General features: G+C 45.9%; 1 protein-coding gene across 1 annotated transcript; it reads right to left on the bottom strand.

The window, feature by feature from the left end:
* Positions 1-8409: 8409 nt before the first annotated feature.
* On the bottom strand, positions 8410-11500 carry LOC109763505 (zinc finger CCCH domain-containing protein 67). The gene has a single exon (XM_020322353.4). The coding sequence runs from the start codon at positions 10820-10822 to the stop codon at positions 8969-8971; it is 1854 nt and encodes a 617-aa protein (XP_020177942.3). The 5' UTR covers positions 10823-11500; the 3' UTR covers positions 8410-8968.
* Between the last annotated feature and the right edge of the window lie 10505 nt (positions 11501-22005).

Here is a 22005-nt window from a genome sequence, read left to right as displayed (position 1 = left end):
CCAAGAAACTTAAGCGCGCACAACTTGCCGTAGCATCAATAATTTGATCAATACGGGGGAGGGCAAAAGGATCAGCCGGACACGCCTTGTTTAAGTCCGTATAATCCACACACATCCGCCAAGTGCCGTTCTTCTTGAGCACGAGCACCGGGTTAGCTAACCACTCTGGGTGAAAGACTTCAACAATAAACCCGGCCGGCAAGAGCCGGGCCACCTCTTCGCCAATAGCTTTCCGCCTTTCTTCATTAAATCGCCGAAGGAACTGCCTGACCGGCTTAAATTTCGGATCAACATTGAGAGTATGCTCAGCGAGTTCTCTAGGTACACCTGGCATGTCAGAAGGTTTCCATGCGAAGATGTCCCTATTCTCACGAATGAACCCGATGAGCGCGCTTTCCTATTTTGGATCCAGATTGGCACTGATGCTAAATTGCTGAGATGAATCTCCTGGAACGAAATCAACAAGTTTAGTCTCATCAGCCGACTTAAATTTCATTGCCAGCTCATGCTCCGTAGTCGGCTTTTTCAGAAAGGTCATATCAGTGGGGTCAACATTGTCCTTGTAAAATTTCAACTCCTCTGTTGCGCAAACAGATTCTGCATAAGCTGCATCGCCTTCCTCACATTCCAAGGCCACCTTCCGGCTGCCGTGAACCGTAATGGTCCCATTATGACCCGGCATCTTGAGCTGTAAGTAAACATAACACGGCCATGCCATGAACTTGGCGTAAGCCGGCCGCCCAAATATAGCATGGTACGGACTTCTTATCTTGACCACCTCAAAGGTCAATTTTTCCACCCTGTAGTTGTTTTCATCTCCGAAGGCCACTTCCAACTCGATCTTGCCGACTGGATAAGCCGACTTACCAGGTACCACACCATGGAAGATAGTGTTTGACTGGCTGAGGTTCTTATCAACCAACCCCATACGGCGAAAAGTCTCATAATAGAGGATGTTGATGCTGCTGCCTCCATCCATGAGCACCTTAGTGAACTTATATCCTCCCACCTGAGGAGCCACCACTAAGGCCAAGTGACCCGGATTGTCTACCCGAGGAGGGTGATCCTCTCTACTCCACACTATAGGCTGCTCAGACCACCGCAAGTAGCGTGGAACCGTCGGCTCAACAGCATTCACGGCCCTCTTATGAAGCTTCTGGTCTCGCTTACACAGACTGGTGGTGAATACATGGTACTGTCCACCGCTAAGCTGCTTTGGATTGGTTTGATAACCCCCCTGCTGCTGTTGATGACCCTGGCCAGACTGCTGATTAAAGCCCCCTTGACCGTTCGGAGGATTGGAATTTGAGCCGCCGCCCGGGCCATGAAAACCGCCGGCGCCTGAGCCGCCGCCCGGGCCATTGTAATTCTTAAAGGCCTTCATGATTGCACAGTCCTTCCATAGATGAGTCGCTGGCTTCTCTCTAGAGCCATGCCTTGGACAAGGCTCATTCAACAGCTGCTCCAGCGTCGGGCCTGACCCGCCGCCTCGGGGAGGGGGCCTCCCCTTGCGTCGCTGGTTATTACCTTGTGAGCTGGCGTTGGCTACAAACTCTAGGCTGCCATCGGCCTTGCGCTTGCTTCCTCCTTGGTTCCCCGGGTTATGCTGAGGACCCTTGCCATTGCCGTTCTTCTTTCCCTTCCCTGTCCTTTCATCATCTGAAGCGGGGTCCTTGGTACCATCAGAATCGGCGTACTTGACAAGAGCCGCCATCAGTGTACCCATATCATTGCAGTCGCGCTTAAGCCGCCCGAGTTTCATCTTCAGGGGCACAAAACGACAATTCTGCTCCAACATTAAGACCGCTGAGCCGGCATCCATCTTATCTGACGAATGTATGATCTCCTTAACCCGGCGAACCCAATGTGTCGTAGACTCACCTTCCTGCTGCTTGCAGTTAGTCAAATCTACAATTGACATAGACTGCCTGCAGGTATCCTTGAAGTTTTGGATGAACCGGGCCTTCAGCTCAGCCCAAGACCCAATGGAATTCGGCGGTAGCCCTTTCAACCAAGTGCGGGCAGTCCCATCTAACATCATGGTGAAGTACTTAGCCATGGCCGCCTCACTGACCTCCAGCAGTTCCATAGCCATCTCATAACTCTCGATCCAGGCTGCGGGTTGTAAGTCTGCTGTGTAATTAGGCACCTTCCTAGGGCCTTTGAAGTCCTTGGGTAGACGTTCGTTGCGGATAGCCGGCACTAAACAAGGGACACCCCCGGTCCTGGTAGGGATACCCACGTCGACGGAAGCCGTCGGATAAGCTGGGGGAGTCTGGTAAGCCGTCAGCTGGGGCACCTGCTCCGCCTCTCGCCGTGCTCTGTCTTGGTCTGCTGCGTGAAAGGCTCCGTTATGAACCGGGCCATGGCCAGGGGGCGGGTCATGGCGTCGGACGTTACTTGAGCCGGTCGCTGAGACCATGTGCCTGCTGTAACTCGGGCTCCGGCCTGGACGAGGGGTCGAGTGGATCCTGTCCCGGCTGTAGGAATATGCCTCTTGCTGCGCCAGTGCTGTCTGAAGGAGTTCCCTGACCCGGCGGGTTTCAATAGCCGTCGAAGAGTCGCCGTCAACTGGGAGAGCCGCCAGCCGTGCCGCCGCGGCGACCATGTTCTCCAGCGGGTTATTATAATGACCCGGGGGTATTGGCACGTACTGAGGCGGGGCAGGGGGCACCTGGGGAGGCCCCATCACTTGTGGCTGAATAGGGGTCCCAGACCCGGGCACTATGACCCCTGGCGGGTTACTAGACCCTGCACCTGGCGTGTTGAAGAGGTTTCGTGGATCGTAAACCGGAGGGAGTCGAGATTGGGCCTTTTGATGCCTCCTTCTCAGGACCTCATTGGACGCGTTTTGATCCATCGTGAGCCGGAAGGACTGCGCTTGAATCAACTGGGTTTGGGCGTCGAGAGCCGCCCTTTCCGCAGCCATCCTGATCCCCTCTGCTGCCAGATCCTCCTTAGCTTTCACTAGATCCAATTTTAACTGCGCCACCTCCGCATCATGCTGAGCTTGATCTGTCGGGTCAACCGTAGCGGTTAACAGAGCCGTCATCTTGTCCGTGAGATCCATTAGTACCTGAGCCGGCGAGGGCACCGGGTTTCCCGCTCCAGCAGCGGGGTTCTGAACAGGCTGTGCACCGGCCATAAAGACTCCAACCTGACTTGGCGGCTCAAACGGGTCCGGAATACTGTCACCATCGGAACAACCCATGAGCCTGCCATCTTGAAGTTGATACAACGAGTTTGACTCATCGGTGGACGACTCGCCGTCAGAGCCGGCGGCCGCCTCATCACCAGACCCAGATTGATCAGAGGGCCCTCCATGGATACATCCCACAAAAGCATGCCGTAAGGCAGGCCGGGCCCGGGCGGGTCGTGCACGCTGAGCCGTCTCGATGAGATCGGCGCAAAGGTCCGGCTCAGGGCCCGGCTCACCAATCTTGCCAATGAAAACATGAATTCCGCCGAAGGGGACCCGGTACCCGTACTCAATTGAGCCGGCGTCGGGGCCCCAGCTTGCATCGTCGATGTAGAGCTTGCCGCGACGACTCTTGGTCATCCGGCCCACAGCATATCCCTTGAGCACTTCGAAGCTGCCCTTCAAGAACTCAAATCCACCGTGCGCTGGCCCCACGGTGGGCGCCAACTGTCGTGGAATTGTCACGGCAGATGTCCTCGAGCTAGGACTTAGTCGTGGAGCCATCGCAGCTAGGAAGCTTGAAGGGGTTAAGCGGGACAAGGAACACGAGGGTTTATACTGGTTCGGCCCCTTACGGTGAAGGTAAAAGCCTACGTCCAGTTTTAGGTGGTATTGATTAGGGTTTCGATAACCAGGGAGCTAAACCGCTATGCCTGGCTTTCGATGAGATTGTCCTCCTCCTAAACCGCTGCCGGGTCGTCCCTTTATATAGGGAGGCTGACGCCCTACAGCTCTCAGAGTCCCGGCCGGCTCATCAGAGTGTCCGGCTCGGACTCTCAACTATTCTTGCCTTACACTACAAGTTCTACCATGATAAAGATTGCAACTACGGGCCTTAAGCCGTATCCGGGTCTTAGCCCATCTCTGGCCCACCGTCTTCAAGCTTGGCGCCGGGCTTCTGGCAATGACCATTATGAGTAACCCAGCCCCTCCTGGCGGGTGACTCTAAGGTCTATATCCTCAACAGAAGGGGACCTTATAACTTAATGCTATGGTTGGGGTTTACCTGATGAATGTTTGGTATTTGAGGATGCTTGCTAGAGTTTCAAACATAAGAACATGTCTCCCGCATAAGTATGGTAATTATCACTTTGTTTCATACTCAATTTTTCCCTTTATTGTTCATTTACAAATCAGCGACTAATTTTTACTTACAAGTTTTTATTATCTTGCAAATCTATTCCATTACACCTATAAAGTAGTTTATTTCTTGTTTCTAGATAAAATAAACTATCGGTATACGTAGAGTTGTATTGGTGGTCGATGAAATTTGAGGGAATATTATTCTATCTTTAGCTCGTTGTTGAGTTCGTCACTTTTACTTATCGAAAAGGTTACAACTAACACCCTAGCATTTTGGGTTATCACTCCTCCATGATGAGTGTGTTCTTCGCGGGCTTCTAGACTGTTTGCTTTTTGTTAAAGAAACCTTATAGAGGAGCTCATGTGATCCTGAAACAAAGAATTGATATAAAATCCACGCGTTACCGACAATTCCACAGCCACAAAACCCCAAACCGAAAGGACCCAACTCGTCAAAAAGCATTCCACACCAAGCTAACAAATGTCAAAAAAGATGACTTGTAACCCATGACACATATGATACTTCACGTCCTTTTCTTCTCCAAGAAAACCGGTCTGCCGGAAGTAAGATCACAAACAGCAAGATGTGAATGCTACACTAGATGATGCTGACAGAAAATTAATCATGATTAGCAATTTCACCAACACATATGGTATAGTTCTTTTTTATTACACATATCGATGCCTAGCAGCGTACCACCTTGTCTCTCTTTCCGCTAACTATGGTTAGATCCTAAGTTTAGGAAAAAAAGAACTATGGTTAGATCCTCACCGACTATCGGTTGAGTGGTTTACCTGTATTGATTTTTGACTATAATATTCTTGTGGGTCCATGATCTGTGTCACTAGGTTACCAAACCACATTTATAAAATTGAAAAGCAAAGTAGCATTTGGTCGATTCCAATGCATAATGCAGAATAGGTTCCTCAACTAATATCATCCAAGGAATACTTTCTCGGAGTTGATTTTTTTTATAATTGTATTTTTTCTTTTGAGAAAAATGTTGTAACATATCCAAGTTTTTAACTTGTCAGATTGATTCTTTCTTTTGTTGACATTTTCGAGTTAAATTTGTAGAGTCAATGGCCCAATAGCCAAGAGTACTGGCAGGTGTGGCTTATTTTTGTGGAAATTTTGTATACCATCCACCAAAATTATTTATTCTAGAAATTACAAATTTACGGTTTTGAAAAGGAAATATTTGGACATATAGCTTAAGTAGATGCACCTGAATGTCAGCAAGAGTGAGGTAGGCAGCCTAATAGCCTAATCCAATTGTGCAAGCACTTTTCTAACTAACATTTGATCATGCACCAAACAACTCATTATAAAAGAGATCTTACATCATTGTACTCTCAGAAGGATCGAATATTTAACATAAACTATCCGAAAACAGAAATTAAATTTTAATCCATGTGCTTTATGCCACAGCTGCTAAAGAAAAATAATATATTGTAAATCGGCGATGTACTCCCCTTCAAACATGCCATTCTCCTGTTAGTTACAGTGAACAATAAACAACATATACTAGTGTTAAACATTCGCACTTTACTTATATTCATGTGTTCTCTGTATTTTGTTCTGAAACAAAGAATTCTGCGAAAATTAGACTATAAGAGAATATTATCCTCATACCATGCATGTCCAAAGTAGTACTCCCTCCATAAAGAAATATAAGAGCGTTTGCTTTTATATTTTTTTTTACAGAGGGAGTACAAGTCTGTGTAACCAAATTAGGTTGTTAGGGAGTACGAACCGACATGTTTTTCCCGGGGAAAAAACCCGGCATACATTTGTGACCGGAGCTAGTTTGGTATCACTAGCAAACATGCCCGTGCGTTGCAACGGGAGATAAAAAATTTAGAAAAAAAATTATGCATTAGTCTAATAAGTTGGACTTAATACCACGACATATGAGCTTCCTCTATTTTAACACGGAGGCTCACCATGTTGCCACTTATCTTTTCTCTCACCCTCGCTAATGATGGTCGCGATGTCCACGTGATCACAATGCATTTGACGTGGTAAATCCCAAGGCTATGAGCTTGCCACTTCACGCCACACTTGTCATTACGTTGCGCAGGGGAATGTTTAAAACTTAAATTTTTCTATCTCATCAACCACAAACTACTAACAATGGTTAGACATATAAAGAGTTTTCAAAAACTAATCAAATCCTATACATAAAAGACTTTTGAATTGGCGAACAGTTTAGCGAATCGAAAAAGTTCTTTTTTGAAATTTTGGATTTTTTTTTTAAATCACAAATGTTCATTTTGTTTATGAGCATTTTTTGAAATGCATGAATAGTTTTCGAATACTTCAACATTTTTTGACTCAACACTTTTTTAATCAATGATTTTTAAAAATATTGGAGAACTAATTTTAAAATTTGTGATTTTTTTGAACTGTTGTGAATTTGTAATTTTTTTGAACTTTTGTTAACAAACTCTAAAATTTCATGGATTTTTTTTTTCAGATACACGAATGTGTTTCGAATACATGGTTATTTTTTAAAAATCATGAACATGATACTATTTCCTGACCACTTTTTAAAATCATTATTTTTATAATTTGTGAACAGTATGTAAAATCACCGACACTTTTCGAATCCGAGAAAATTTGATGATTTTCCATTTTTGAATGCACAGACATTTTATGATTTCTTTAACAATTTTTTGAAACTCGTAACTTTTAAATTTGGAATATCCCAAATGAGAAACATATGGAATATCCCGAATTTTCCATTTTTGAATTCACAAACATTTTATTTTCTGAAACGGAAATAAAATGAGAAAAGAAAAAAGAGAAAAATGAAATTAAAAAAAGATATGTGAAGCCACGCACATGGGCCGGCCCACTAATACAGTGAACGTTTGTGAGAAAAGGAAGGGAAAAAGTGTGAAAGGTGGGAATCGAACCTGGTCTCCAGGGAAGAAAAGCAATGAGTTAGCCACTGGAGCACTCATGCATCTGTGTTTAATAAGGGAGTCATACCTTTAAAGAACTGAGGACGGAGTTGACTTTTGAAAAAAAAATGTTTACTTTACTTATGGGTGGCATAGTGGGTAATTTATTGCAACTTTGGGGGTATTTTTTGACGGACGACAGAAACCCAATTTTCTTTATTATTAGGTAGAGACTTGAAACTTCAAGAAAACGGTAAGTTTTTATCATACTCCTCTCAAAACAGGCTTTCGCCCTGCTTTTTATATATATAGCAACTCTTAGCACAGTAATCATTCTTTTTTTTTTTATCGGGCAACAACAACACTTGTGCTTTGTTTTCTTCTTCGAGGCGTTGCTTTTGGAGAACCTCATATATATTCTGGGTGATGTCTTTGGTGGTGGTTAGAGTGCTGCTACTGCGGGTGATTGATCACCGTGACGGTTTTTTTTTATCTTTTTATTTTCTTTTTTGTTGTGTGCATCCTGAATGTTTTTAGTCATCTTGTTGTTGCAAAGGCTGTGTGTAATTGGTATCGGCTTGATATTAATATATTCCCCTTAAAAAACAGTAATTGTTCATATTGGCGCACCCACGTTTTGCAGGTCATGTTGGTAGGCCCGAGACAGCAGCTCTTGTCTCCAGTGCAAGACCTTCGTAGTAAAATTATGCATGGCAGGATAATGCAGCCCAATTTTACTTTGTATTCCAGGTCACACAGTACATGTCAGCACAGCGGGTGAGCCAAGGCGTGAGGCGACCATACCGAGCCACCGTCCGTGCCAGTTGTTTTATTATGACAAGAAAGATGCATCGGTCAGGGCAGACGAGGACTCATCGATAGCGCATCAGAAATGAACCTCGCAGTGGTCGATGTGTACTATGATGTTAACCATCCGATCCTTTTCAATGCCTCCACGAGAAAGAGAAGGGATCCGTCCAAACTCCAAGCACAATCTTTGTCAATGCCCCTGCCGACCTGGGATTCTTTTTCCCCGCCCGGAAAGGTTTAATTCCCTGCAGGAATGAAGAAAATAATTCCCGCATTTGGAACCAGCAACAGCAGCTGAACAACGATTACTCCACATAGAGTAGATGTAATGCTGTGTGATGCTATAATGTAATCTGCATTTAGACAGTTCATTGTGAAGAAAAATCAAGCAGTAGCAGAACTTAATCTTGAAGGACGGAGCTTAATTTTGGAATAGCGAGAGGGAACTTTACATCAATCATGGTTCATGAATCTCAAGTACAACAACAATATGTTATTACAACAACCATGAGTCGAGTCATGGAGCAACAATTTGATGTAATATCCTTCTCCCCTCCCTAGTCCTTGGTTCACAACACAACCAAAGGATAAGGGGGCAACAGATAAGATAGTACCTTAAGAGTAATTCACAATCCTCATAGTGAAGAAGTCACCTTTATAAAGATCAACGAGAAAGGGGGCACCAAAGTAGAAATAAGAGGAGAAATGCCTCACCTAGGCAAAGCTGGCAACTTTGATACAGTTGATCAGGCTCCATTTCCTCCATTTGCTTCACCTGTGGCCAAGCTCGAAATGGTAGAAATCTCCTCACCTTCTACACCAAACAACCCCAAAAGAATGTGGCACCAGTACTTGCTAGCATGATGTCCTGAGGCTGGTAACTTAGCAGCAGCAGGCAGTAGCAGCCGGTTGAAGCACAGCCAAAAAATTGTCACCTCTCTTGATTCATCTGTGTGTTTGGTTGTCCTAAACTACCATCTCATCGAGCTGAAGCTGTTCGAGCCAGCCACCGATGACACCAGTGGCGGCGTCCTCCTCACCGTCGATGCCCTCACGGTGGTTCGCTGATCGACCCAAGATGGCACTGTCATCACCGGCAATGCTCTCGTGGTGGCTTGCTGATCGGCCCAAGATGCCAATAGACTCTGTTGCCATGGTCCCGTTGGTTGATGATTTCTCCGGCGTGGGCTCCTTTACTAAGGTATTGACCCATGAGAGGTCAGGCTCATCGGTGTTGGCCCCAGACCGGAGATCAAACGAGGACGACCGCTTGAGACGGCCAAGCTCATCGTTGTCGGCACCCCAGTCTGGGGTGCCCGAGGGGAGGCCCCATTTGGACCAGCTAGAGCCCACCACCGGTGAGCCGACCAGGAGCGGGGCGCTGGAACCCAGGTCTCTTGAGCTCATGCTTCGCAGTGTCTGCTGCTGCATCTTCTCCCGCTGCGCCAACGCAGCGAGCAGCCGGGAGCTCATTGGGGAGACAGGCTCTGGGGTGGCCGCAGCCCGTGGCGAGAGCAAGCTCTGATGCTGCTGGAACTGGTTCAGGAAGGCGGCCTTGTGCGTCGGCGAGAACGCAGCGCCGCCCTGGTCGCCGTACCGCGGCGAGTGGGAGGCCGCCATCTCCGCCGAGAACAGTTCATCCAGATTTGACGGCACAAGCGCCTTCCCCCTCGCCGACCGCACAGAGGCAGGCGATCCAAGGTGGTTGTCATAGTCCCCCGAGGCCAGAAGCTCGTCGACCGCCATGGCCCTCGCGCTCAGCGAGGTACGCAGCCGGCTCAGGTGCAGGTTCCCTGCGCTCCCGGGGAGGCACAGCGCCGGCAAGTTAGGCTGCGGCCACGACATGCCACTCCCTCCACCGGACGGCGACAGCGGCGGCGTGAACGAAGATCCCGGTGATGACAGTCCCATCCCCATGGCGGCCATCTCCATCGCCCCGCGGGGCGACGGCACGGCCGAGCCTGTGGACACGTACAGCGGCCGGAGCTCTTCTGGCGTGTGAGCGAAGAAGCAGACGCGGCGCGCGCAGCCGATGCCGTCCTTGCAGAGGCGCGTCCGGTACTGCGCCGGGTGGAGCCAGCTCTCGAACACCCCGTGCGCATACTCGCACATGTCCCCTCTCCTGCACCCGGCGCCCTTCTTGAACTCCGGGCACGGCACGCAGCTGTAGTGGTACTTCCTCGGATCCCTCCGCCGCGCGTTCTCTCCTGGGTGGACGAAGGGGCACTCCGTCCAGTCGTGGGAGTAGGCCCTGGAGCACGCGCGGACCTTGAAGGAATACATGCGGAAGTCGTCGGAAGCGTATGCGCCGTTCTTGATGTCCGGGAGTGAGGGGTCCGGTGGCCACTCCTTCCGGGCGCCAAGGAGTGAGAGGATGTGGTTCTTGAGGGGCAACGAGTTGGGCGGCAGCGCGACGAGGTCTGACGGCCGGCGGTGGAGATGGTCAAGGAGGGTAGGGTCGGCGCCGGCGGCGAGGAGGCGGGAAACGGTGGTGGGTGCGGATGGAGCGCCGCCTGCGGCGGCGAGGTGGAGCGGGGTGGAGAGCGAGGAGGCGGAGGCGCGGTTGGGGTCGGCGAGGTGGGGCGGCGAGAGGAGGGCGTCGAGGCAAGCCACGGACCCGTACGCGGCGGCGACCATGAGCGGCGTCATGGGCTCCGCGCCCCGCGCCGGAGAGTACCACGGCGCCGGCTCATCCGCGAGGAGCGGGTGCGCGGCGAGGAGGTCAACGAGCGCCGTCACGTCGTCGTCGGCCACCAGCTCCAGCAACCTCGCCGATACAGCCGCCACATCCACCCCGTCATACTCGGAGGCCTCCCCCATGGGCGGCGGCGCGCGATCGGAGAAGGTGTTCGACGAAATGGTGGAAAGCGGGGAGTGGGAGGGGAAAGGGAGGGGGCCTTTGGGTTTTTGGACAAAGCTAGGTTTTGGTTGGGGTTGGGTTTTGGTATTTGCTATGCTCCATGGGCAAAAATGTCGTTTTCACAGCTTTGTTCCTCGGGGCACGGTGAATTTTTGGTTGAGATGCAATGGATTCTTCAAAAAAGAAAGAAAAAAAATCGAATTGAGATGCAATGGATTCATAGCTTTTACGAGTAGCTTTTACCGGCGATGGTGTCGTAGGATTTTGAGTGGAGGAGGTTACACGAAATCAATTCTATAGGGCAGAGGAAAAAGGTGCTGAATAGTTTGAGTGGAGGTGCTCACACTGAAGATTCATCCTATTAGAAAAAGGCACATTCTCCTTCTTTATCTTAGAAAGGGTAGGCGGTATTTACGCGTGCTTTCTTTAGATTGGTCAAAAATTGTATTGTACAAACAAGATCTACGCAAGCAAGATTCCAAAACACAATTTCACCGCCAATTTTTGCATTAACGTATTTACAAAGCTAATGGAATTGCATATAATTACAACAATTACTTAGATATATATTTTGTTATAAATGATTCAACTATGAGTAGTTTGATCATAACTTTGCTATAAATAGAAACTGTTAGAGAATCGGAGAAAATACATTAGTAGAGTAGCAACTAGCATGTGTTGCGTCGGCCTTCCGGGCGGGCGGTGGCCGCTCGGCGGCGCTACGGTCTAGGGCTTGGTGGTGGTGATCCAGATCCGGTCGACCGGGTAGCGATGACTACAGACTGTGCTACAGCGACCTCCTACGACTCTATGATGGCAGTGGTCATTGAAAGGTCTTCAGAAGTGTTCATCTCTCAAGATCCAGTGGTTATGAGATGCAAATTATGGACGACGGCTTGCCGAAGAGGCCCCTCCATATTTTTTGCCCTTTTTTTGCAGAGATTGGTCCAAATTATGGACGAGGGTTTTGCAGCGACAGCGGTTGCATCACATGTAACTGTTGGGATTAAGAAAAGGTGCAGGAGACAGCACTTAAGTGACTTCGATGGTGGTGCTACTCGAGCACCTGATCTCGAGCTTCGAAGTGATAGCCTAGGTCTAACCCAAGCTGGTTATACCTAGCAATGACGATGTTTTTTTACGTTGTTACTTGTTGAAGGCATTGCTCGGATATGTTCAGATTAATTCTTCAGATCCTAGATCCTAGTCGTGAAAGAGGCACGTGAGTGTCGCTTCCTTTCTGAAGGCATTGTTGTTGAAGAACCTCATCGTCTGTGTGCTGTCATGATACAGTTGATGTGGATATGGTCATTGCTGCAGTTTTCTGATCGCGTATCTGGTCGCTTTGGAGCTTTTTTTCCTCGCTTACGCATAGTTTTGGTCTTATATGACTTTGCTAATTGGCGTCGTGTTTTCGTGCATGTTGATGTTGGCTGTATGAATCCTAACTATGCAGAGACCAGGTGTGTGCTCATTGTGTTATGTATCCTTTTGATGCTTCATTTTGAGCTAACAAAATTCAGCATTTGTCAAAAATATGTTTTTTTCTTGTGATGACCTGATTGATGGTTATTAAAATTTGAACTTAACATGTCTACGGTATGAAATTTAATCTTACCCAACCCATTGTTCATTGCATCATGACAACCTTGCAACACTCCTGACGCAAATATGTTGACGTGGTGATGAGTGTTACTAAGGCCCTGTTCGGTAGTCCGCCGGCTTCAAGAAATACGAGGATCTGCGGAGCGGGTGTTTCCCCGCTCCTCTATTTCCAGCTGAACCTACCCCTGCTCCGGGAGTAGAGTTCTAGAGTGGTGAGACTCCGAAGAGGCCCTAAGTATTACTTTGTTTGACTTCGTTGGTTTTGTGATGCTAAAGTGCTTTGGCTATGTCCACTCTTTCTAGTCTATGCGGCAAGCTGATTCATTGGGGGTCTAATGTTGGTCAACATGTAAGATCACGTGAATGACTTTTCTAAAAGCACTCATTTCAGTTTTCTTTCTCACTAAAAGTAGCATATGTACTACAAGAATAAGAATTAAAAGCACCACGATGGTAAATAAAACAGAAAAGATTGGGGAATAAATGCAACCGCTAAGTGTATCTTGCTTAGAGACTAAGCGTCTTTAAACAATCACTTGGTGTCATTATCCAAATATAGTAACATACTCCATGAAGTGTATTGGTCGTTTTTTCTCATTTTTCTGGTAATAAAAATCAACCTATGTTATAGGAAATGATGGGGCGCACATGCCTAGTCTTGCATTCATCATTTTAGACACCAAATAAGTCGTCTACAAGGTTTTATCATTTAGGAAACTTGTATGTAATTTGTTAGTATCCAATTCACGTATTCTAGGTTTAGAACGAAGCATCTATATCTATATCATCAATATAAAAAGACTCAAAAGGACATATTTAATAGATCCAGACCGTCAAATCAGGTCAATCCAACGAATTAGGCTGCTCCAATGGTGAACGCTCAACACGTTTAGCGTGCACTTAATACCATATCAAATATTAATGTCAATGCTAATCACATATTCCCTCCTTTCCGGTTTATAGGGCTCAATTTAAAAATCTCACCAACCAAGGTACTCCCTCCGTCACAGTTTAGAAGGCACAGTTAAATTTGCGTGCGTTTCCACAATAGACAAGGTTTAGGGCGCATTGCATTTATTTCTAGTACCTAATTAGTACTCCGATATACTATTTCTATATGCATGCGTAGTGTGAATGCTATTTTTTAGCTCATCTCACAACCAATAGATAACCACCTAGGTCCCAGAGAATTTCCAAGCGCGCCTTCTAAACCGTGACGGAGGAAGTAGATGATGAGTGATGGAATATTTTTTGTAATTTACAAAAGCACCCAATTAATGCTCTTGTTTTCCTCAAAAAATTATGTTTACCAATGTATTAATTGCAATGCATGCATGGATAAAATACATGCATTAGTCAATTTTTTCTTAATACTTGCATGCAATTATTTAATGCACCTTAGAATCTGAAATTGTGATGGGGAACAACCAAATTGAGCCTTATAAAATGAAAAACCTAAGATTTTAAGATAAGCCCTATAAACCGGAAAGGAGGAAATAATTAATACGCAAATAATATTCTACCTAATATTTATGTGTAATTAACATATTACCTAATATCAACGTGCATTGCACGTACACATTTACTAGTCAGTACAAAGTAACTAAACTTCGTTTGAAAGAGATTCAGTCCTCCACTAATCTCTAGTACAAGGAGAAAAGGGGCTAGGTGTGCTATTCGGTCGGGGTATACTAAATGTCAAACGAGGGAAATTTCGCAGCAACTCTAGAGACGAACATGATTAGATGTGCAAGATTGAGATGGGGTGTGACTCTGTGAGCAAAGTATCTTTTTTTCAGCTCCACCAAAAACAGCTATGCTTCACAAAATAGGGTTAAAGTGGGTAATTCTTTGAAAGGTAAAGAACGTAATGGTTCATAATAGGCGTTTTTGCAGAAATACAAATAATGAGCGTTCGTGATGAGTTCATTTATGTATAGTATTGGTGGTTCCGACCTTGGATAGATGTTCTCTGCAAGTATATATACACATACACCATACTTGTACTCGATGTCTTGAAAAACAAAATAAGACCGTAACACTCCAAGAATGCGCGCGCAGTCAGGGACATAACACTCGTCGCAAGAGGAGCACGCTCAGCCGTCGCCGTCTGCTGGAGCTAACTTTTCCCGTCAGCCTCCTTCGATAGCGGTCAGGGCTAGAGAGGTACGGGGCGGCGGCTAGGGTTCACCCGTGCCACCCCCCTAGAGAGCGATGCGACAACGTAGAAAATAAAGATAATGCGCATTCATCTTTATTTATATTATTTAATATATGATAAAAATATAAAAAGCGAATTGCGAAGATTCAACACATGTCACATGTAAAACAACAGCATCTATTCAATGGTCTATATTGTCCCGATGTTTAGCATATCTTATAGCAGCATTAGAGCTAACCAACTAATTATATCCTACCTAATATCAACATGTATGTATGATCTTGCCAAAATACTAGTGTGCAATGTGATTAATATATAAGAAATATTAACATGCATTGCACAGATGAATAAAAGATAACGAACGTTCATCGTGAGTTCATTGGCTTATATTATTGGTGGTTCTAGCCATGGGTAGATGTTCTTACGAGTGTATATACACTACATTTGGACTCGATGCCAGCGTCCTGGTCGAGGGGGTCCTTGTCATGTCAGTTCCCAGCCTGGGAATAAACAAACTTTGCAGAGTTGTTTCACCTAATCGACTCCGTCAGCGGATCATCTACGTCATGAATTGAATGTCAGGCACAATTCATACTAGTTCTCCGTCCTACTTTTTTCTGTTGAAGACTATCAGGCCTAGAAATGAAAATTTTGGACCCCGGGAGACAGTTTTGGGCCGGGATGCGGACCCCTAGGTCAGTTTCGTCCTGGGCCACTTTGGGCGGCCCATGATGTACAAGACAAGTGGATGGAGTCATTGAGGGATCTACCTCCACCTATGTAGCCGGCTAGGATTTGTAACCCTAGGACCCCCGGTGTGTTATATAACCCGAAGCCGGGCTTGTAGATAGACACATTACAATCCCTTGGTACTTTGTACTCTGCATACATCCCAACGCAATAAACAAAGAGCAGGACATAGGGTATTATATCCTCCATGAGAGCCCGAACATGGGTAAAAACCCTTGTCCCTGTTATCACCCTACCAAGTCGCCTAGCTAGGATATCATACCAAGGTATCTGTCCGAGGCAGCTCCGATAGTGGTGGACCATGTAGATCCTGCTAGGTGAACACTGCGGCTAAATGGGAATCAAGATGGACGCTCAGATGGGATCCAACAAGACCAGGTCGTTGTTCATTTCGGCGTTGCCACATTCGTCATTGACTGGGCTGGCCACCTCGGCCAGGTCGAGACATTTACTCCAAGTCGGATCGTCAAATTAGGCAATCTTGAGTACTCCATGGACTTCCGTGAAGAGTTGATCCTCTAGGGTTTGACGTCAAGACAGATCCAGGAGCAGTAGCAACCAGGTTTTTCAGTTTCGATCCAGGAGATTCTAGAAGAAGTCGAATTTGTCGATCCATCCACCACCCATGTCATCGCCAACGTAGAATATCTCATGGAGGTCCTCGAGGAAGCCATGGAGGAGGCAGAAGACACGAAAGAGGAAGTCATCGAGCGCGGACAGCCGAGCGCCAGCCATGGTGCCCTCAGTACTCCATGGACTCCCGTGAAGAGTTGATCCTTTAGGGTTTGGCGTCAAGACAGATCCAGGAGCAGTAGCAACCATGTTTTTCAGATTCGATCTAGGATATTCTGGAAGAAGTCGAATTTGCCGATCCATCCACTACCCATGTCATCGCCAACATAGAATATCTCATGGAGGTCCTCGAGGGAGCCATGGAGGAGGCAGAAGACACGAAAGACGAAGTCGTCGAGCGCGGACAGCCAAGCGCCAGCCATGGTGCCCTCACATAAGTGGCACACGACCTCGACCTACGATTGCTACATGGTCGAAATGCCAAACGCTAGTCCGGGCAAAGACAACAACAACGGTAACGACCTCGATGGTGACCCCGAGAGGGAAAACTGACCACATGATGAACCATGCAACAAGGAGGGGGAACCTCGGTCAATGAGGTGACGAAACCTTGGTTGATGCTCGTCGTCGGTACCGCAAATGCGGAGGTGCTGTGCATCGGGCTTGAGGTCCGAGATGTCCGCGACGCAGAGGACAACGGCGGCGGAGAGAGCAGCAAAATTCGCAAGGGAGCAGACCCGTGCCACTTGGATCCTGGCGGGGATTATTAGTTCGTCCTCCTTATTGGACAGCGGCACGACGAAGGATGACGGACCTGCAGCCAACGCCTACACCAAAGGCAACCGCCACTCCCAAGACCCCAAGAGGAAGTGGCGTGCGAGGAAGTGGTTCACTCTGGCCCGCTTCCGATGTTTAATTACTTTTTAATCTTGCATTTTAGTTAATTTATTAACTTATCTATGTGCGGTGACCCTTTCGGATCGGCTAGTATGAACTTATCTATGTTGGATTCCCCTATCTATGTCCAATTGTTGTGTTTGTATGGACGATCTACGTAGTGTGCATGTTCTTGTATGGATTTGGGTGTGGACATATGGGGGTTGTGGTTGTGGACAGGGACAAAAGGGATGTGCCCGATCACTTACACCTGTCGCGCACGACCTCGTCCGCATGCGTATATGGCCCCAAATTAGGCAACCAGGGTTATTGATGCTTTTACCACAAAAGTGGATTTTTGGAGCCCGGGTGCCTGGGAGGAACCTTATTTTCAATAGTTTATTAAAATCACATTTAAAGTTTCAAAAAATTCTGAAAAGAATTGTGTGTTTGTATGGATGTATATTACATATGTATAAGTTTGGTGATGAAATAAGTAAACATGTGAGCTATACAAAAGTGACAAATTGGTGATTTCTAAATAGTAAATAATATGTAGTGTTCATCTTTCCAAAATCATGATTTTGTCCTTTTTATGTAACTTATATGGTTATTTATTTATTTAAGCATCAAAATTTGCACATGTGTAATATACTTTCTCTGCTTTTATTTACTCAACATATTAGGTTTGACATAAGTCAAACATTATAAGGTACCAAGTTTCTCATAAACAATCTAAACTTTCACAATAAAAAATATATGATATAAAATATATTGAATGATGATTCTAATGGCATTGATTTGGTTTTGTGGACGTTAATATTTTTATATAAACTTGATCAAAATTTAGAAAATTTGACCGGAGACAACACTAATATGAAGGGAGTACATCCATAAACATGTTGATTTTTTTTGAAATGCTATTTTGACACTATTCAAAATACAGGGCTCTCTCGTCATCCAAAGTGAATTTGTTGCTCTTACCACTTCATTATACCCGAGAATGGGAGTGGTAAGAGCAAATACAATAGGATGGTGTAGGCTAATTATAAAAGATGCCATATTAGATTTTGCCTAGTTGGATAAAAGAGAAGGGGAGAGAGAAAAGAAGCGGACTATAAACTTGCAGCCAGCTGTAGCACCTGTTCCAATACTTTTTATGCGAGAAAAAGATGAGCTATGTATTAATAGCACTAGAATACAAACATTATTTCCTATTATACCAGTGGGATATTAGGTTGGCTATTCATGACATGACAACTTCATATAGCTTGCCATGCCCTACATTGTTAACCATGGTCTAAGGCCAACTCCAATCGTCGACCCAAACGAACGTCCAATTTGTCCGGATGTTTCCCGTTTGGGGCGGCAAAACGGGCGCCCGTATACGGTTTGGCCCGTCCGTCGGTCGGTGCACCCAACGAGCAGCCGCATCGCATTTTGTCCGGCTCGCGATGAAAAAAATACCGGCCACACATTTAGAAACATATAAATAAACTTAATTAAACAGTTCTAAAATATTTAAACCATTTAAACAAGTCCCGGTCACACATTAAACTTAACTTAAAACTTAAAAAAACATAAAAAGAAACTTCACACCGCCACCGCCGTGGCCGTGCTCGATGTCGTTGCCGTCTTCAGACGCCGTCGTCCTCCTAGTTGTTGGGGAACGCAATATTTCAAAAAAAATCCTACGATCACGCAAGATCTATCTAGGAGATGCATAGCAACGAGACGGGAGAGTGTGTCCACTTACCCTCGTAGACCGAAAGCGGAAGTGTTTAGTAACACGGTTGATGTAGTCGAACGTCTCCATGATCCAACCGATCCAAGTACCAAACGTACGGCACCTCCGTGTTCAGCACACGTTCAGCAGGATGACGTCCCTCGAGCTCTTGATCTAGTTGAGGACAAGGGAGATTTCCGCCAGCACGACGGCGTGGCGATGGTGATGATGAAGTTACCGGCGCAGGGCTTCGCCTAAGCACTACGACGATATGACCGAGGTGTTAAACTGTGGAGGGGAGCACCGCACACGGCTACGAGATTGTCTGTTGTGCTTTGGGGTGCCCCCTGGCCATGTATATAAAGGAGGGAGAGGAGGAGGCCGGCGGCCAGGAGGGGTGCGCCATAGGGGGAGTCCAACTAGGATTCCCAATCCTAGTTGGACCCCCCTTCCTTTTCCAAGAGGGGAAGAGAGGAAAGGAGGAGGAGAGGGAGAAGGAAAGAGGGGGGCGCCGCCCCCTCCATAGTCCAATTCGGACTTGCCATGGGGGACGGCCACCCTTGCGGCCCTCCTCTCCTTTCCACTAAGGCCCATGAAGGCCCACTACTTCCCCGGGGGGTTCCGGTAACCTCCCGGTACTCCGAAAAATACCCGAATCACTCCGGAACCATTCCGGTGTCCGAATATAACCTTCCAATATATAAATCTTTACCTCCCGACCACTTTGAGACTCCTCGTCATGTCCGTGATCTCATCCAGGACTCCGAACAATCTTCGGTCACCAAATTACATAACTCATAATACAAATGGTCATCGAACGTTAAGCGTGCGGACCCTACGGGTTCGAGAACTATGTAGACATGACCGAGACACATCTCCGGTCAATAATCAATAGCGGAACCTGGATGCCCATATTGGCTCCTACATATTCTACGAAGATCTTCATCGGTCAAACCGCATAACAACATACGTCATTCCCTTTGTCATTGGTATGTTACTTGCCCGAGATTCGATCGTCGGTATCCTCATACCTAGTTCAATCTAGTTACCGGCAAGTCTCTTTACTCGTTCTGTAATGCATCATCCCGTAACTAACTCATTAGTCACATTGCTTGCAAGGCTTATAGTGATGTGCATTACTGAGAGGGCCCAGAGATACCTCTCCGATACTCGGAGTGACAAATCCTAATCTCGATCTATGCCAAGTCAACAAACACCATCGGAGACACCTGTAAAGCATCTTTATAATCACCCAGTTACGTTGTGACGTTTGATAGCACACAAAGTGTTCCTCTGGTATTCAGGAGTTGCATAATCTCATAGTCAGAGGAATATGTATAAGTCATGAAGAAAGCAATAGCAATAAAACTAAATGATCATTATGCTAAGCTAACGGATGGTTCTTGTCCATCACATCATTCTCTAATGATATGATCTCGTTCATCAAATGACAACACATGTCTATGGTTAGGAAACTTAACCATCTTTGATTAACGAGCTAGTCAAGTACAGACATACTAGGGACACTCTGTTTGTCTATGTATTCACACATGTACTAAGTTTCCGGTTAATACAATTCTAGCATGAACAATAAACATTTATCATGATATAAGGAAATATAAATAACAACTTTATTATTGCCTCTAGGGCATATTTCCTTCAGTCTCCCACTTGCACTAGAGTCAATAATCTAGATTACATAATAATGATTCTAACACCCATGGAGTCTTGGTGCTGATCATGTTTTGCTCATGGAAGAGGCTTAGTCAACGGGTCTGCAACATTCAGATCTGTATGTATTTTGCAAATCTCTATGTCTCCCTCCTTGACTTGATCGCGGATGGAATTGAAGCGTCTCTTGATGTGTTTGGTTCTCTTGTGAAATCTGGATTCCTTCACCAAGGCTATTGCTCCAGTATTGTCACAAAAGATTTTCATTCGACCCGATGCACTAGGTATTACACCTAGATCGGAAATGAACTCCTTCATCCAGACTCCTTCATTTGCTGCTTCCGAAGCAGCTATGTACTCCGCTTCACACGTAGATCCCGCCACGACGCTCTATTGGAACTACACCAACTGACACCTCCACCATTCAATATAAATATATATTCGGTTTGGGACTTAGAGTCATCCGGATCAGTGTCGAAGCTTGCATCAACGTAACCATTTACGACGAGCTCTTTGTCACCTCCATAAACGAGAAACATATCCTTAGTCCTTTTCAGGTATTTCAGGATGTTCTTGACCGTTGTCCAGTGATCCACTCCTGGATTACTTTGGTACCTCCCTGCTAAACTTATAGCAAGGCACACATCAGGTCTGGTACACAGCATTCATACATTATAGAACCCATGGCTGAGGCATAGGGAATGACCTTCATTTTCTCTCTATCTTCTGAAATGGTCGAGCATTGAGTCTGACTCAATTTCACACCTTGGAACACAGGAAAGAACCCTTTCTTTGACTGATCCATTTTAAACTTCTTCAAAACTTTATCAAGGTATGTGCTTTGTGAAAGTCCAATTAAATGTCTTGATCTATCTCTATAGATCTTGATGCCCAATATATAAGCAGCTTCACCGAGGTCTTTCATTGAAAAGTTCTTATTCAAGTATCCTTTTATGCTATCCAGAAATTCTGTATTATTTCCAATCAATAATATGCCATCCACATATAATATTAGAAATGCTACAGAGCTCCCACTCACTTTCTTGTAAATAAAGGCTTCTCCAAAAGTCTGTATAAAACCATATGCTTTGATCACACTATCAAAGCGTATATTCCAACTCCAAGAGGCTTGCACCAGTCCATAAATGGATCGCTGGAGCTTGCACACTTTGTTAGCACCTTTAGGATCGACAAAACCTTCTGGTTGCATCATATACAACTCTTCTTTAAGATATCCATTAAGGAATGCAGTTTTGACATCCATTTGTCAAATTTCATAATCATAAAATGCGGCAATTGCTAACATGATTCGGACAGATTTAAGCATCGCTACGGGTGAGAATGTCTCATCGTAGTCAACTCCTTGAACTTGTGGAAAACCTTTCGCAACAAGTCGAGCTTTGTAGACAGTAACAATACCGTCAGCGTCAGTCTTCTTCTTGAAGATCCATTTATTCTCTATGGCTTGCCGATCATCGGGCAAGTCAACCAAAGTCCACACTTTGTTTTCATACATGGATCCCATCTCAGATTTCATGGCCTCAAGCCATTTCGCAGAATCTGGGCTCATCATCGCTTCCTCATAGTTCATAGGTTCGTCATGTTCAAGTAACATGACCTCCAGAACAGGATTACCGTACCACTCTGGTGCGGACCGTACTCTGGTTGACCTACGAGGTTCAGTAGTAACTTGATCTGAAGTTTCATGATCATCATCATTAGCTTCCTCACTGATTGGTGTAGGAATCACTGGAACTCATTTATGTGATGTACTACTTTTC

This window comes from Aegilops tauschii, chromosome 5 (assembly GCF_002575655.3).
Source record: "Aegilops tauschii subsp. strangulata cultivar AL8/78 chromosome 5, Aet v6.0, whole genome shotgun sequence".
NCBI classification, from domain to species: domain Eukaryota; kingdom Viridiplantae; phylum Streptophyta; class Magnoliopsida; order Poales; family Poaceae; genus Aegilops; species Aegilops tauschii.
This window is presented reverse-complemented; position numbering and strand designations above follow the sequence as displayed.

What these genes read in the sequence shown, in the direction of transcription:
- LOC109763505 (XM_020322353.4), bottom strand. Translation starts at nt 10,822, where the DNA reads ATGGGGGAGGCCTCCGAGTATGACGGGGTGGATGTGGCGGCTGTATCG.